This window comes from Hyla sarda, chromosome 6 (genome assembly GCF_029499605.1).
Source record: "Hyla sarda isolate aHylSar1 chromosome 6, aHylSar1.hap1, whole genome shotgun sequence".
Lineage (NCBI taxonomy): Eukaryota > Metazoa > Chordata > Amphibia > Anura > Hylidae > Hyla > Hyla sarda.
This window is the reverse complement of record NC_079194.1, coordinates 92,761,568-92,779,008: the sequence shown is the minus strand read 5'-3', so window position 1 is coordinate 92,779,008 and position 17,441 is coordinate 92,761,568. Positions and strand designations below refer to the sequence as shown.

At 43.2% G+C, this 17,441-nt stretch overlaps 1 protein-coding gene across 3 annotated transcripts in view; it reads left to right on the top strand.

Annotated features, from left to right (window-relative positions):
• Nucleotides 1–17,441, top strand: part of LOC130275887 (ficolin-2-like) — a 104,824-nt gene that overhangs the window by 73,977 nt on the left and 13,406 nt on the right. The window contains exons 1-6 of one of the 3 annotated variants that reach the window (XM_056524491.1): nucleotides 1,993–2,076; nucleotides 8,504–8,617; nucleotides 8,735–8,779; nucleotides 10,160–10,195; nucleotides 14,287–14,325; nucleotides 15,971–16,098. In XM_056524491.1, the coding sequence (XP_056380466.1) occupies nucleotides 2,061–2,076; nucleotides 8,504–8,617; nucleotides 8,735–8,779; nucleotides 10,160–10,195; nucleotides 14,287–14,325; nucleotides 15,971–16,098 (378 nt within the window). In that variant the 5' untranslated portion in view covers nucleotides 1,993–2,060. Of the gene's footprint in view, nucleotides 1–1,992; nucleotides 2,077–8,503; nucleotides 8,618–8,734; nucleotides 8,780–10,159; nucleotides 10,196–14,286; nucleotides 14,326–15,970; nucleotides 16,099–17,441 lie in introns of those variants that run through there. The other 2 variants (XM_056524489.1, XM_056524488.1) reach the window with 2 other exon arrangements.

Below are 17,441 nucleotides of genomic sequence, written 5' to 3'. Positions count from 1 at the left end.
GCGGATTTTTCATCCGGATTTTCCGCTTCACAAATTCCGAAATGTGAATTTGTGAACAGAAAACCATTCACTACACTGTGCATTATAGTAAGCGGAATTTCTGCCGGAAATTTCAAAGCGAAAATTCCGGCCGAAATTCCGTAGTCTGAACCTAGCCTAATTTGGGCCAAAGTGTTTATATTCCCAATTACAAGGACTACAGATATTATTGACGATCACAGTCTGGAACTAATGTACATGTTAAATGTTAGGCAGAACCCTAACTGTGCATGTAGATCAATACACCGTTTTTTTTTTTCTAAACAAACTAGTACTTTTATTACATATTAAAAAACACATACAATACTTTATAACTACACTGGAGATCAAAATTAGAGAACAACACACAATTTCCTAAATGTCAAGGTCATAGGGGGAGATTTATCAAAACCTGCCCAGAGGAAAAGTTGCTGAGTTGCCCATAGCAACCAATCAGATCGCTTCTTTCATTTTTGAAAGGTCCTCTGAGAAATTAACCCCTTAAGGACCAAGGGCGTACAGGTACGCCCTTGGTCCTGCTCTCCTGATATAACGCGGGGTTACACAGTAACCCCGCGTCATATCGCGGCGGGCCCGGCGTCATAGTGAAGCCGGGACCCGCCTCTAATAGCGCGCAGCACCGATCGCGGCGCCGCGCGCTATTAACCCTTTAGCCGCACGCTCAGAGCTGAGCCACGCGGCTAAAAGTGAAACCAAAAGTGGCCGGCTAGCTCAGTCGGGCTGTTCGGGATAGCCGCGGCTAATCGCGGCATCCCGAACAGCTGACAGGACAGCGGGAGGGCCCCTTCCTGCCTCCTCGCTGTCCGATCGCCGAATGACTGCTCAGTGCCTGAGATCCAGGCCTGAGCAGTCATGTGGCAGAATCATTGATCACTGGTTTCTTATGAGAAACCAGTGATCAGCATAGAAGATCAGTGTGTGCAGTGTTATAGGTCCCTATGGGACCTATAACCTGCAAAAAAAAAGTGAAAAAAAAAAGTGAATAAAGATCATTTAACTCCTCCCCTATTAAAAGTTTGAATCACCCCCCTTTTCCAATAAAAAAAAAAAAAACACAGTGTAAATAAAAATAAACATATGTGGTATCACCGAGTGTGGAAATGTCCGAATTATAAAAATATATCATTAATTAAACCGCTCGGTCAATGGCGTGTGTGCAAAAAAATTCCAAAGTCCAAAATAGTGCATTTTTGGTCACTTTTTATATAATTTAAAAATGAATAAAAAGTGATCAATAAGTCCTATCAATGCAAAAATGGTACCGTTAAAAACTTCAGATCACGGCGCAAAAAATTAGTCCTCATACCGCCTCATACACGGAAAAATAAAAAAGTTATAGGGGTCAGAAGATGACAATTTTAAACGTATTAATTTTCCTGCATGTAGTTATGATTTTTTCCAGAAGTCCGACAAAATCAAACCTATATAAGTAGGGTATCATTTTAATCATATGGACCTACAGAATAAAGATAAGGTGTCATTTTTACCGAAAAATGTACTATGTAGAAACGGAAGCCCCCAAAAGTTACAAAACTGCGTTTTTTTTTCAATTTTGTCGCACAATTATTTTTTTTCTGTTTCACCGTAGATTTTTGGGCAAAATGACTGACGTCATTACAAAGTAGAATTGGTGGCGCAAAAAATAAGCCATCATATGGATTTTTAGGTGCAAAATTGAAAGAGTTATGATTTTTTAAAGGCAAGGAGCAAAAAACGAAAATGCATAAACGGAAAAAAAACCCGGTCCTTAAGGAGTTAAAGAAGCGATCTGATTGGTTACTATGGGCAACTCAGCAACTTTTCCTCTGGACAGGTTTTGATAAATCTCTCCCATAGTGTAGTCCTATGTGAATATATCGTAACATGGGTACAATAGCAGTCTATCACAACAAGAGCTATCCTTGGCGTGTGAACAACGGACAGGTTCTGCAGCTCCTATAGCATATCCACATGATCCACATGACCTCTTCGGTGCTCACATCAAGTAGATACTGCAAATTTTCCCACAAAAGATAGCTGAAATGGAGCACTCACCAGGTCAGTAGCTTTAACCCCTTAAGGACGCAGGACGTAAATGTACGTCCTGGTGCGGTGGTACTTAACGCACCAGGACGTACATTTACGTCCTCTGCATAACCGCGGGCATCGGAGCGATGCCCGTGTCATGCGCGGCTGATCCCAGCTGCTGATCGCAGCCAGGGCGTCCGCCATTAACCCCTCAGGTGCCGGGATCAATACAGATCCCGGCATCTGCGGCAGTGCGCGATTTAAATGAACGATCGGATCGCCCGCAGCACTGCTGCGGGGATCCGATCATTCCGAACGCCGCACGGAGGTCCCCTCACCTTCCTCCTTCCGGCTCCCGGCGTCTCCTGCTCTGGTCTGAGATCGAGTAGACCAGAGCAGAAGATCGCCGATAACACTGATCTGTTCTATGTCCTATACATAGAACAGATCAGTATTAGCAATCATGGTATTGCCATGAATAGTCCCCTATGGGGACTATTCAAGTGTAAAAAAAATGTAAAAAAAATGTAAAAGTAAAAGTAAAAAAAAAGTGAAAAATTCCCTCCCCCAATAAAAAAGTAAAACGTCCGTTTTTTTCCTATTTTACCCCCAAAAAGCGTAAAAAATTAATTTTATAGACATATTTGGTCCGAACTATTAAAATAAAATGTTAATGATCCCGTACGGTGAACGGAGTGAACGTAAAAAAAAAAAAAAGTCCAAAATTGCTACTTTTTTAATACATTTTATTTAAAAAAATTATAAAAATTTTTTTTAAAGTTTTTTATATGCAAATGTGGTATCAAAAAAAAAACAGATCATGGCGCAAAAAATGAGCCCTAATACCGCCGCTTATACAGAAAAATAAAAAAGTTATAGGTCATCAAAATAAAGGGATTATAAACGTACTAATTTGGTTAAAAAGTTTGTGATTTTTTTTAAGCACAACAATAATAGAAAAGTATGTAATAATGGGTATCATTTTAATCGTATTGACCCTCAGAATAAAGAACACACATCATTTTTACCGTAAATTGTGCGGCGTGAAAACGAAACCTTCCAAAATTAGCAAAATTGCATTTTTCTTTTTAATTTCCCCACAAAAATAGTGTTTTTTGGTTGCGCCATACATTTTATGATATAATGAGTGATGTCATTACAAAGGACAACTGGTCGCGCAAAAAACAAGCCCTCATACTAGTCTGTGGATGAAAATATATTATGATTTTTAGAAGGCGAGGAGGAAAAAATGAAAACGTAAAAATTTAATTGTCTGAGTCCTTAAGGCCAAAATGGGTCCTTAAGGGGTTAAAACTGTATTTTTTATTTCATCTGTTCATCACAAGTGCAGGGGAGCAGACAATAGCAGTTAGGGGGGGGTGTATGGGCCAAATAAGCAGTATTTTTAGCTTAATTCATAAATTGTATTTATTCTAAAGCACAGAATAAAAATGTAAATAAGATAATTGAAATAGAACACTGATCAAAATTAGAGAACACTTTCAGATACTTGCAAGTTCTTGGTGTTAATCTGGCAACTGGTGCTAATTTCCTTAATGATCTGACAAACCTTATTTAACTGGCAGCCTAACTTTCCAGTTTTCACTGACTTTTCAAAAATGGTTTGCCGTTCCAAAGTGACTGAAACCCTCCAGCAGCAGGTTTTGCAGATGAAGGCCAAAGGGATGACCCTATCAGACATAGCAAGAGAAGTTGGTTGTCCCAAGTCTGTGATTTCTAGAATATTGCATCTTTACAACATCACAAACTCATTCAAGTCCCCCAAGGAAGCTGGTCACCCTCAAAAGACAAATTCAAGAGAGGACAGGATAATGCGGAGAATCTCCATGGGTAATGGTTTCAACACTGCAGCTGGAATTGCTCACCAGGTTAGCATTGAACAGGGTAAGGATCTGTCTCATCATACAGTGTCTCAACATTTAAGAGCATTTGATCTGAAAGCCCACTCTGCAGTGTACAAACCTCTCATTAGCAGAAAGAATCAAAAGGCTATACTCACCTTTGCTAAAGAGAACCTTCTTCAACAACACATGGTTCCTTCCTTGCAATCATCACTCAATCAGCAGCAATTTTCATGCAGGACAATGCCCCCTGTCACACAGCAAAACTGAAAACATTGAAACAATAAAATTGCCAGCCCAGAGTCCTGATCTAAACCCAATAGAAAACCACTGGAAAATCCTTGGTGACAAGAAACCCACAACAGTCACACAACTGTGGAAGAGACTGGAAGAAGAGTGGAGCAAAATCACACAAGAGCAGTGTGAGAGACTAGTGATGTCCTGTGGGGGGCACAGATGTGCTGAAGTCATTCAAAGCAAAGGCCTGTACACTTCCTACTGATTGGTGACTGTTGTAACCTTCACAAAATTGACATACAATCAGGGGCGTACCTAGAGCATTTGGCACCCGGGGCGGACCCTTTGTTTGGCACCCCCCCCCCCCCCACACACACACACACACGCACCCCCCCTTAATTACACCCCCTCCCTCCCCTCCCCCCGGGGGCGGACTGGCAACACTCGGGGGGCCCCCGGACCAAAAAAAAGGCAAGGGCCCCTGCTAGGCTCTGCAGCTCGTCAATCTTCTGCCACGCTCCTGTTCCACCCAAATCCCACACACAATATACTAAAATGTATATATGTAAGAAACACTTTAACGTAGGTAAATTTCCATGACCAATAATACTGGTATACAAGGAGTAAATATATACCACCACACAATAACTGGATAATACCGCCATACTGTACTGAATAAAACCACTATATACAGACCACTATACTATAAAGAATCTGTATACAATATAAGTGATTATATACAGGACCATATGGCGGTAGATATCAGCTGTACACAGGATGTGTATACCATATAAGTGATTACAGTTACATTTCGGGACTCACAATTACGTTTTTTCTGATCAGCGCCGTCCTCTTTCCTTTTCTTCTCCGTCCGGATAAGACCGCCATGTGGATCTCTTAACATCTGCAGGAAAAACATGTCAGACTCTGCATATTTCCAGTGCCCTCCCCTCCTCTACACAATCTTTCCATCTATAGACCCACAAACTGTAATAATGCCCTCCTTGGTGTCCTGCACAGTAAAAGGGCAGGTAGGTAGGTAGCCCGGTAACCCCCTCTTTCCCATAGGTATATGCAGAGTTACACACCCCCTCTTTCCCATAGGTATATGCAGAGTTACACCCCCCCTCTCTTTCCCATAGGTATATGCAGAGCTATGCTACACCCCCCCCTCTTTCCCATAGGTATATGCAGAGTTACACCCCCCCTTTCCCATAGGTCTATGCAGAGCTAAACCCCCCACCCCCTCTTACCCATAGGTATATGCAGAGCTACACCCCCCCCCCCCCGCTCTTTCCCATAGGTATATCGGTTCATACCGAATACCAAATTTTTTGGGCTGCACGATATGAATTTCCCCCCATACCGCAATACTGGTTGGGCCCCTCCCCCTTGGGAATGTATTATCAGCCTAGCACAGCGCTGTCCCCACATCGGGGAATTAATCCTATGTTACCCGCCAGCACTGTTCTGCTCCCCCCAATTAATGATCAGCCCAGTTGGGTACTACTCACATATGTCAAGCACTGCCCTCCTCCTCTTTGTTGGTGGCCACCGGGCGCTGAAACTCTATACTGTACGCCAGTGGTCTCCAACCTGCAGACCTCCAGATGCTGCAAAACTACAACTCCCAGCATGCCCGGACAGCTGGCGATGGAACTCTCTGTACGCTAGTGGCCAACGGCTGTCCGGGCATGCTGGGAGTTGCAGTTTTGCAACAGCTGGAGGTCCGCAGGTTTGAGACCACTGCTGTACGCTGTATCCCTATGCCCGGGCTGCAAAAGATACAGAAAATAAACTTTTATCTCACCCACGTTGGCCGCACGCTGGGGACAGGAACGCCGGACAGCCATCAGCCTATCACCGGCCAGAGCGATGCCCCACCCTGGCCAGTGATAGGCTGAGTCCACTGTCATGTATGAAGCCAGCTTCTTACATGACAGTGGGCTCAGCCTATCACTGGCAGGGGCGGGGCATCGCTCTTGCCGGTGATAGGCTGACGGCTGTCCGGCGTTCCCGTCCCCAGCGTGCGGCCGACGTGGGTGAGTTAAAAGTTTATTTTCTGTATCTTTTGCAGCCCGGGCATAGGGATACAGCGTACAGCAGTGGTCTCAAACCTGGGGACCTCCACCTGTTGCAAAACTGCAACTCCTGGCTGTCCGGGCATGCTGGGAGTTGTAGTTTTGCAACAACTGGAGGTCCGCAGGTTGGAGACCACTGGCATACAGTGAGTTCTATTGCCGGCAGCCCCCAACAAAGAGGAGGAGGGCAGTGCTTGACATATGTGAGTAGTGCCCCGCTGGTCTGATCATTAATTGGGGGGAGCAGAACAGTGCTGGCGGGTCACATGATTTTGGGGGGGGGGGAAGCCCAACACCGCGCGCTGGTCACATGATAGGGGCGGGGGGGGTCAGAACAGCGCTGGCGGGTCACATGATTTGGGGGGGGAATGCCGTTATATACCGTGGAACCGCCATTAGTTAAAAAAAATACCGTGATACACATATATGGTCATACCGCCCAGCCCTAGGTATATGCAGAGCACCCCCCCTTCCCTATAGGTATATGCAGAGCACCCCCCTCCCCCTTCCCTATAGGTAAATGCAAAGCACCCCCTCCCTCTCCACTATATGTAAGTGCAGAGCACTCCCCCTTCCCTATAGGTAAATGCAGAGCACCCCCCCCTTCCCTATAGGTAAATGCAGAGCACCCCCCCCCCTCTCCCCATAGGTAAATGCAGAGCACCCCCCCCCTCTCCCCCCTTCCCTATAGGTAAATGCAGAGCACCCCCCTCCCCCCCTTCCCTATAGGTAAATGCAGAGCACCCCCCCTCTGCCCTATAGGTAAATGCAGAGCACCCCCCCCTCTGCCCTATAGGTAAATGCAGAGCACCCCCCCTCTCCCCCCTTCCCTATAGGTAAATGCAGAGCACCCCCCCTCCCCTATAGGTAAATGCAGAGCACCCCCCCTCTCCCCCCCTTCCCTATAGGTAAATGCAGAGCACCCCCCCCTTCCCTATAGGTAAATGCAGAGCACCCCCCCTCTCCCCCCCTTCCATATAGGTAAATGCAGAGCATCCCCCCTCTCCCCTATAGGTAAATTCAGAGCACCCCCCCTCCCTCTCCCCCCTTCCCTATAGGTAAATGCAGAGCACCCCCCCTCTCCCCTATAGGTAAATTCAGAGCACCCCCCCCTCCCTCTACCCCCCATCCCTATAGGTAAATGTAGAGCACCCCCCCTCTCCCCCCATTCCCTATAGGTAAAATGCAGAGCACCCCCCCCCCCTTCCCTATAGATAAATGCAGAGCAAAAAAAAATAAAGGATGCTCACCTGATTTCCCACGCAGCGATCTCCTCAGCAGCAGGGGCCCGCGTCTTCTCTCCTCCACAATACAGGTGCTGATGAGTGACATCACCGGCGCCTGTACTGCGTGCTGCGTGGGGGCGGAGGTCACGTCTCCTCTGTGTAAGCTGCAGATGCGGCTCACACAGAGGGGACGCCTTCTCCTGTATGTGCGTGTATCGCGCATACAGGAGAATGTAGCGCTGTCTGCTGGGGATCTGGGACGAGTGTCCCGGACCTCAGCAGCGGCGGCGGCGGCGGGTCAGTCCGTCCCTGGCACCCCCCTTGAGAGTGGTACCCGGGGCGGGTGGCACCTCCCGCCCCCCCCCCCCCCCCCTTGGTACGCCACTGCATACAATCTTTCTTTGTGCTACAGTTATTGCTGTTCTCTAATTATCATCATCTTTTATGTTGATATACTTTGGTTATTTTGTAAAACACTGTTCTAATGGCATGGTGTACCCCTTACAAAAATCCTTTAAATGATAATCAATGTAGCTTACATAATTTCTGAAAAAATCTAATATTCATAAATTGTTCTCTAATTTTGATCTCCAGTGTATATTCTATAGAGAAAATAGGAATGTCCAGCGCAGATGGTCGTGCAAAGATGGTAGTTCTTTATTGGATAAAAGCCATAACAGGAGCAAAAGTAACACGTTTCAGGTGCGTTAGCACCCTTAGTCGTACACCCTTGTACGACTAAGGGTGCTAACGCACCTGAAACGCGTTACTTTTGCTCCTGTTATGGCTTTTATCCAATAAAGAACTACCATCTGTGCACGACCATGTGCGTTGGACATTCCTATTTTCTCTATTGATGTGGTGCTTGCCTTGCACATTGTTCATTGCTTGGACCCAGTGTATATTCTGTAATGTAAATGACAAAATATCCCAAGCTTGTTCTTATTTAGCAGCTGTGGGAAGCCATCTACAAAGACTTATTTGTAATAAACTGTCTACATTTTATGGGAAGTGTACTGTACATCATTCTCATTCTTCTTCACGCTTACAGAAATAAAATATGTGGCAATTGGAGAAACTGATAAGCTGACAATCCTCCGAGGATGTCCTGGTCTGCCTGGAGCTCCTGGGCTAAAAGGAGAAGTTGGTTCATCGGGGGAGAAAGGTGAATATTTATTTTCATTACCTCTCTATGGGCAGTTTAACTTTTACTTATAAATAACTTATTTTGTGGTGATAAGATAGACAGATAATAGATAAATAATTATTGTGTTTGTTTTAGGACCTAAAGGAGACCCTGGGAATGCCGGACCTGCAGGACAGCCAGGTTATCATTCAAATAACTGTTGTTTTTGTAGCAAAAAAAACCCCCAAAAAAACGGTGCTAAGGTTATGTAAATAACATAACGTGAAATCTATTTCTGAAAACCACCCAAAAGTGCATTGAAAAATGGTCTTTTCAAAGAAATTAACAGATGTTTACTATACAAAATGTATGGTGGACTGGAAAAACATCATATTAAATTTGGTCTTATTCCAAATCCACACGTTGCTCCAGGGGAGAGCGGTCGGACCACCTGCAATCTAAAACTCATCCCCCTTTCCTTTGGATAGGGGATAAGTTTTTCCCTTTGATATATCTCCTTTAAATAACTCTATGTTATGTTTTTTGTCTTTGTATTTTTGAAGATATTGTAATGGGTTGCAAAACTAGGGCTGTGTTCACACTTTCAGTTTTTTAATTGTAATAATTGAATACAAAGCCAGTAATGGAGAAGTCTCAGTCTTTCCTTTCTACATTTCATTTCTTTAATTAAACCCTAAATGTGTGAACACAGCTCCTAATATAATGCTCTTAATCCACAAGTGAAGTTATATATATATATATATATATATATATATATATATATATATATATATACAGTGACCCCTCGACCTACGATGGCCCCGACATACGATAATTTCAACATGCGATGGCCTCTCAGAGGCCATCGCATGTTGAAGGCAACATCAACATACGATGCTCTTGTATGTCGGGGCCATCGCATAAACGGCTATCCGGCAGCGCAGACTGCTTCAGCTGCCACCGGATAGCGGTTTACGGTGCCCCGTGTTGTCCGCTGACGATCACTTACCTGTCCTCGGGGCTCCGGCGCGTCCTCCTCAGGATCCCTTGCATTGTCGGCGCTCTCCATCGTCGTCATCACGTCGCTGCGCACGCTGTCCCGTCATCCAATAGGAGTGGCATGCGTAGCGACGGGATGGCGGCGACGGAGAGCGAGGATGCTGGGGAACCAGAGGCCTTGCCGGAGCGTCGGGGACACCTCGGGGACACCTCGGGGACGTGGCGACAGCGATAGACGGCGACATCCAGGGCAGCGGTGACGGTCCAGAGCGGCGGGGACACGTGAGTATAACTTCCTATACGAGTGGTCTTCAACCTGCGGACCTCCAAATGTTGCAAAACTACAACACCCAGCATGCCCCGGCATGCTGGGTGTTGTAGTTTTGCAACATCTGGAGGTCCGCAGGTTGTAGACCACTGTCCTATACTTTACATTGCACGGATCCCTCAACATGCGATGGTTTCAACAAACGATGGTCCGTTTGGAGCAGATTACCATCGTATGTTGAGGGATCACTGTATATATAATTTTTTTTCTTTTATTTATGATATTTTTATTTATTATATTATTCATTACCACAGGATCTGCTGGTTCTCCTGGATTGCCTGGACTGAAAGGTGAGAGGATCAGTACAGACTAAATTCTAAAGAGCAAAGGGGAAGATTTATCAAAACCCATGCAGAGGAAAATTTGCCCAGTTTCCCATAGCAACCAATCAGATTGCGTCTTTTATTTGGCAAAGGGCTTGTTCAAAATTAAAGTAGCAATCTTATTGGTTGCTATTGGCCACTAGGCAAATTTTCCTCTGCACAGGTTTTGCTAAATCTCCCTTAGGCTAAGTTTCCACTTGGTTTTATTTCTGACAGTTTTTGGAATACTGCCACTGCAGTTTTTGAGCCAAAGTCAGAAGTTGATCCATAAGGGAGAAGTGTAAGTTTTTCCTTTATATGTCCTATTACTTTTGAATACACTTCTGGCTTTGGCTCAAAAACTGCAGTGGCAGATATCCAAAAACTGCCAGAAAAAAAGCCAAGTGGAGACTTAGCCTTAGGGTCTATTAACATGTACAGTATTCTGTGCAGATTTGATGCGCAGGATTTTCTGCTGCAGATTTCAATGTAAACTGAACACAGCTTGAAGTCCTGCGCATCAAATCTGCACAGGATACTGTACATGTGAATAGACCCTAAGGCTAGGATTCCACTTGGTTTTTTTTCTGGCAGTTTTTGGAAAACTGCCACTGCAGTTTTTGAGCCAAAGCCAGAAGTGTATTCAAAAGGAATAGGACATATAAAGGAAGGACTTAAACTTCTCCTCCCTTATGGATCAACTTCTGACTTTGGCTCAAAAACTGCAGTGGCAGTTTTCCAAAAACTGCCAGAAAAAAAAACAAGTGGAATCCTAACATTAGGGTCTATTCACATGTACAGTATCCTGTGCAGATTTGATGCGCAGGACTTCAAGCTGTGTTCAGTTTACATTGAAATCTGCAGCAGAAAATCCTGCGCATCAAATCTGCACAGAATACTGTACATGTGAATAGACCATCAAAGTCCCATGAATTCAGTGACGTCATTCAGGGTATAGACACCTAGCGGAAAGGATGTAGATTTTCTGCAGCAGAAAATACACAGGTGCAGCTGTTTTGTGTATTTTTATTTCCCCAAGAATGTAAAAGTGGAAAATCCATAATAAATAAAAAGTGTAAATGCTTCAGTTTAACCCCTTGAGGACACATGACGTACTGGAACGTCATGTGTCCGCTCCCGATCTATAACGCGGGGCCACGGCGTGGCCCCGCGTCATAGCGAGTCGGGCCCGGCCTCTAACAATGGCCGGGACCCGTGGCTAATAGCACGCGGCACAGCGATCAATGCCGCGCGCTATTGGCCACGGGTCCCGGCCGTTGTTAGAGGCCGGGCCCGACCCGTTATGACGCTATTAACCCTTTAGACGTGGCGTTCAAAGTTGAACGCCGCGCCTAAAGTGAAACTGAAACCATGCCGGTTAGCTCAGTGGGCTGTTCGGGATAGCCGCGGCAAAATCGCGGCATCCCGAACAGCTTACAGGACAGCGGGAGGGTCCCTACCTGCCTCCTCACTGTCCGATCGCCGAATGACTGCTCAGTGCCTGAGATCCAGGCATGAGCAGTCAAGCGGCAGAATCATCGATCACTGGTTTCTTATGAGAAACCAGTGATCAATGTGAAAGATCAGTGTGTGCAGTGTTATAGGTCCCTATGGGATAACAATGATCAGTGTGTGCAGTGTTATAGGTCCCTATGGGAGCTATAACACTGCAAAAAAAAGTGGAAAAAAAAAGTGAATAAAGATCATTTAACCCCTTCCCTATTACAAGTTAGAATCACCCCCCTTTTCCCATAAAAAAAAAACACAGTGTAAATAAAAATAAACAGATATGGTATCGCCGCGTGCGGAAATTTCCGAATTATAAAAATATATCGTTAATTAAACCGCACAGTCAATGGCTTGCGCGCAAAAAAATTCCAAAGTCCAAAATAGTGCATTTTTGGTCACTTTTTATATCATGTAAAAATGAATAAAAAGCGATCAATAAGTCCTATCAATGCAAAAATTATACCGTTAAAAACTTCAGATCACGGCGCAAAAAATGAGCCCTCAAACCGCCCCATACGCAGAAAAATAAAAAAGTTATAGGGGTCAGAAATGACAATTTTAAACGTTTTAATTTTCCTGCATGTAGTTATGATTTTTTTCCAGAAGTACGACAAAATCAAACCTATATAAGTAGGGTATCATTTTAACCGTATGGACCTACAGAATAAATATCAGGTGTCATTTTTACTGAAAAATGTACTACGTAGAAACGGAAGCCCCCAAAATTTACAAAACGGCGTTTTTTTTCTCAATTTTGTCTCACAATGTTTTCATTTTCCATTTCACCGTAGATTTTTGGGCACAATGACTGACGTCATTACAAAGTAGAATTGGTGGCGCAAAAAATAAGCCCTCAAATGGATTTTAGGTGCAAAATTGAAAGAGTTATGATTTTTTAAAGGCAAGGAGGAAAAAACGAAAATGCAAAAACGGAAAAACCCCAGTCCTTAAGGGGTTAAAAAAAAAACCTGTATTACATCTTCTCTGCAGCATATGGATAAGATATTTGCCATTCTCATCCACTTTTCTGTGCTGCAACTGCAAATACTCTTTTTGCATGAAAATTCAGTGTGAAAAAGCTGCAGTGAATTGGCTGTACCATCAAGTTAAAACATTTGCTCTAGAGAAAGAAAAGCGTAGCATTTAAAAATAGCAACCAGTCATGTTGCAGCTTTATAAGGACTCTAAATAAATGGTAACGGCACAATTTTTCACCTATTTTAACCCCTTTAAGACGCCGGACGTAAATGTATGTCCTGGTGAGCTGGTACTTAACACACCAGGACGTACATTTACGTCCTTTACATAATCGCGAGCATCGGAGCGATGCTCGGATCATGCGTGGCAGGTCCAGGCTGCTGATAGCAGCCAGGGACCCGCTGGTAATGGCGGAAATCCGCAATCACGCGGATGTCCGCCATTAACCCCTCAGATGCCGTGATCGATACAGATCATGGCATCTTTAGCATTGCTGTCATCTAAAATGGATGATCGGATCGGCCGCAGCGCTGCTGCAGTGTTCCGATCATCCAGAACGGCAGACGGAGGTCCCCTCACCTGCCTCTGCTGCCTTCCACGAGCAGACCAGAGTAGAAGATCACCGATAATACTGATCAGTGCTGTGCCCCATGCATAGCACTGAACAGTATTAACAATCGAATGATTGCTATAAATAGTCCCCTATGGGGACTATTAAAGTGTAAAAATAAAAGAAAAAAAAAAGTTTAAAAAATGTGAAAACCCCCTCCCCCAATAAAAACGTAAATTGTCCCATTTTCCCTACTTCACCCCCAAAAAGTGTAAGAAAAAAAATGTTATATACATATTTGGTATTGCCGCATGCGTAAATATCCAAACTATCAAAATAAAATGTTAATGATACTGTACGGTGAACGGCGTGAACGTAAAAAAAATAGCTGCTTTTTTTTATAACATTTTATTCCCCAAAAAATTGATAAAAAATGTATTAAAAAAGTTTTATATAAGTAAATTGGTTATCAATAAAAAGTACATATCAAGGCGCAAAAAATTAGTCCCATACCGCCGATTATACAGAAAAATGAAAAAATTATAGGTCTTCAAAATAAGGGGATTTTAAACATACTAGTTTGGTTCAACAGTTTGCGATTTTTTTTTTTTTGCGCAACAGTAATAGAAAAGTATGTTATCATGAGTATAATTTTAATCGTATTGACCCAAAGAATAGACCCAAGAAATGACCCAAGAACACATGTTATTTTTACCGTAAATTGTATGGCGTGAAAACGAAACCTTCCAAAATTTGCAAAATTGCGGTTTTCTTTTTAATTTCCCCACACAAATAGTATTTTTTTGGTTGCGCCATACAATTTATGGTAAAGTGAGTGATGGCATTACAATGGACAACTGGTCGTGCAATAAACAAGCCCTCATACTAGTCTGTGGATGAAAATATAAAAGAGTTATGATTTTTTGAAGGTGAGGAGGAAAAAACGAGTCCTTAAGGCCCAAATGAGTCCTTAAGGGGTTAATAAGAAAAAAATCTACTATCATTTGTTGTTATAGTCATTTTTTGACCTGTTTTATTTTAGGAGAGAAAGGGGAATCTGTATTTTCAGGTCCAGCTTATGGTGAGTTTTGAAAGATATTACATTTGGATGCCATAAGGTTATGTTTATTCTTTGACAAAATGCCAGTGTCTTGTTTTATTAATGTTAAAGGGGTACTCCGATGGAAAACATTTTTTTTTAAATCAACTGGTGCCAGAAAGTTAAACAGATTTGTAAATCACTTCCATTAAAAAATATTTACCCTTTTAGCACTTTTTAGCGTCTGTTTGCTACAGAGGAAATTCTTTTCTTTTTGAATTTCTTTTTTGTCTTGTCCACAGTGCTCTCTGCTGACACCTCTGTCCATGTCAGGAACTGTCCAGAGCAGCATAGGTTTGCAATGGGGATTTTCTCCTACTCTGGACAGTTCCTGATACGGGTATCAGATGTCAGCAGAGAGCACTGTGGACAAGACAAAAAAGAAATTCAAAAAGAAAGGAATTTCCTCTAAAAAGTATTGGAAGGGTAAAGATTTTTTTAATAGAAGTACTTTACAAATCTGTTTAACTCTTGGCACCAGTTGATTTAAAAAAAAAAAAAATGTTTTCCACAGGAGTACCCCTTTAAGGTATTACATTTCATGACAACAGAATTAAGATATACTATTGCTTAAAGGGGTACTCCATTGGCAAGCGTTCTGGCTGCATTCTGAACACTTAGTTCCGAACGCTGTGCGCGTGCTGCGGGGGTCGGCCACGCCCCCTCAATGTAGGTCTATAGAAGGGGGCTTGGCAGCCATCCCACAGTGCGCGCACAGTGTTCGGAACTAAATGTTCCAAACGCAGCCGGAACGCTGACCAGTGGAGTACCCTTTAAATGTCTGAGAGAAGCCTTTTTTTTTTTATTAAATTATACTTAAAGGGCACCTCTCATCAAAAAAACTTTTGATATATTATAGATTAATGTATGCAGAATAACTTTACAATTGCATGTTATTAAAAAATATGCTTCTTTCTATTTCATTTTCCACTTTGAAGAAATGACCACTAGGGGTCTCCCTACCAGTCCTGGCAGCAAGCATTTCAGACTCATGCTGGAGTCCTAAACACTACGAGCTGCCAGTCTGCTTTGTTCACAAAGGAGAACACTCAGAGCTGCCAGCCTGCTTTGTTCACAGCCTTTTTGGCTGTGAACAAAGCAGGCTGGCAGCTCTGAGTGTTTAGGACTCCAGCATGAGTCAGAAATGCTTGCTGACAGGATTGATCGGGAAAAATACAGTAGAAAGAAGCATATTTTTCATTAACATGCTATTGGAAAGTTATTCAACATTCATTAATCTAAAATATATCAAAAGTTTATTTGATGAGAGGTACCCTTTAACTGAGGTCAGCACCACTATCACTATCCTATGCTGTCTTTTCCAGCAAAACTTTCCATCACTGTGCTGAGTTCCTCCTATGTTATAATGATTGTTACTACCACTGCAAGGTCAACAGGACAGATCTGCTCTATAAATACATTGTACAAAATAATACCAAAATATTGATACATTTGTAGTTGTCTGAAAAAAATCTAAGTACACAACATTTTGGATGTGTTTTTTGATTGTAATTTGTCAGTTACATTACATTGTAAACAATTATTTTTTTTTTTTTTAGCATATTCATTGGTACATTGTATAAAGATGCTTATTTGGCAGGACCACAACAACTTCTATTTCTTACAGCTCCTCGAAACTGCAAGGAACTACGGGAGCAAGGGACTTACCTCAGTGGGTGGTACAAAATATATCCAGATGGAGAGAATCCTCTTACAGTCTTGTGTGACATGGATACAGATGGAGGAGGATGGATTGTAAGTGACAAAACAGCTTTTGCCTTTTCTTAAAGGCACCCACTGTCTAAAAGCACCTACTGTATCCCGGAAGGTCCCTGTCAATCCAGAGATTCACAGGATTTTCTTGCAGGTGACTCCAATAGACTGGCTGCATGTTCAGATCTCTGGCAGTGGTTGTCATGATTTATCCAGGAACCTGTACAGAAAATAATTCTCTGCACACACAAGTAATATATTCAGCCATCTAAATATGGGATTATTCTTATATAGGAATTCATTGGAGGGCTTCGCTAGACATGTAATTGTAAGAGGACTGGCAGACCCTTACTACCAGGTGCGGATTATGTCTTAATTATTGTTATTTTGGGGCCTACTGATCACTTAAGCATCCAGTTTGTGTTATCTCTAGGGATGAGTGAATTGAAACTGACGAATCCGAATTTGTTACGAATTTCAGGAAAAATTTGCTTCGCAACAAATCCGAATATCAACGCGATTCGAGAACATGAATCGCTTCATTAAACTCCATTTAGTGCGGTCCAGGCTCCAGGACATCTACAATGGCGGATCCACATGTGTTGACATGGGGCAAGGAACTCTGGGAAGGCGGCAAGGCGGGTAGGCAGGATGATCTTGAATCACATGTAGCATGCAGCCTATCAGCAGCCAGCCACCCCTGTAATGTCACAGCCCTATATAATCGGCAGCCATCTTGCGGCCAGTCACATCAGCATCAGCATTTTATTTCAGAGAGAGAGTTTCACTGCAGGGAGAGATAGAGCATTGTGTGCGTTGCACAGAAAAACAGATTCACAGCAGTGATTCACCACAAGCCCAAATCACTGCATACAAGCACTGACAGAGAGAGAGAGGGAAAGTACACTTTTGGGTGTAATACACAGAGACTCCTCTTCTGAAGAGGGGTGTACATCAACTCTTAAGCTTAAAGGGGCCAGTTAGTCAGAGCAATAAAAGCCATTGTCACCTGCTATTAGTGCCTAACAGTACTGTACTGGGCTGTACTACACAGCGATTCTGTACTGCTGCAGTTGGGTGTACAACAACTGTAAAGCTAACAGGGGCCAGTTAGGGTGAGCAAGAAAAGCCATAGTCACCTGATTACAGTGCCTAATACAGGTTGCGTAGCGGAGCTTATTGTCATCTCATAAGTTTAACCTGTGTGTACATAGGTGGTGTAAGTTTTTATTTTTTTCTCCTGAAAAACTAATTTTGCCCTAGTTACTGTGAAAAGCCAGCCAAAGCTACATCCTTGTTCCTGTAGCTTTACATAGTTTTAAGCTGAGAGTATTGTTCAGCTCTCATAAGTGTAAAGTGTAGGTACACTTAAATGGTAAACGTTT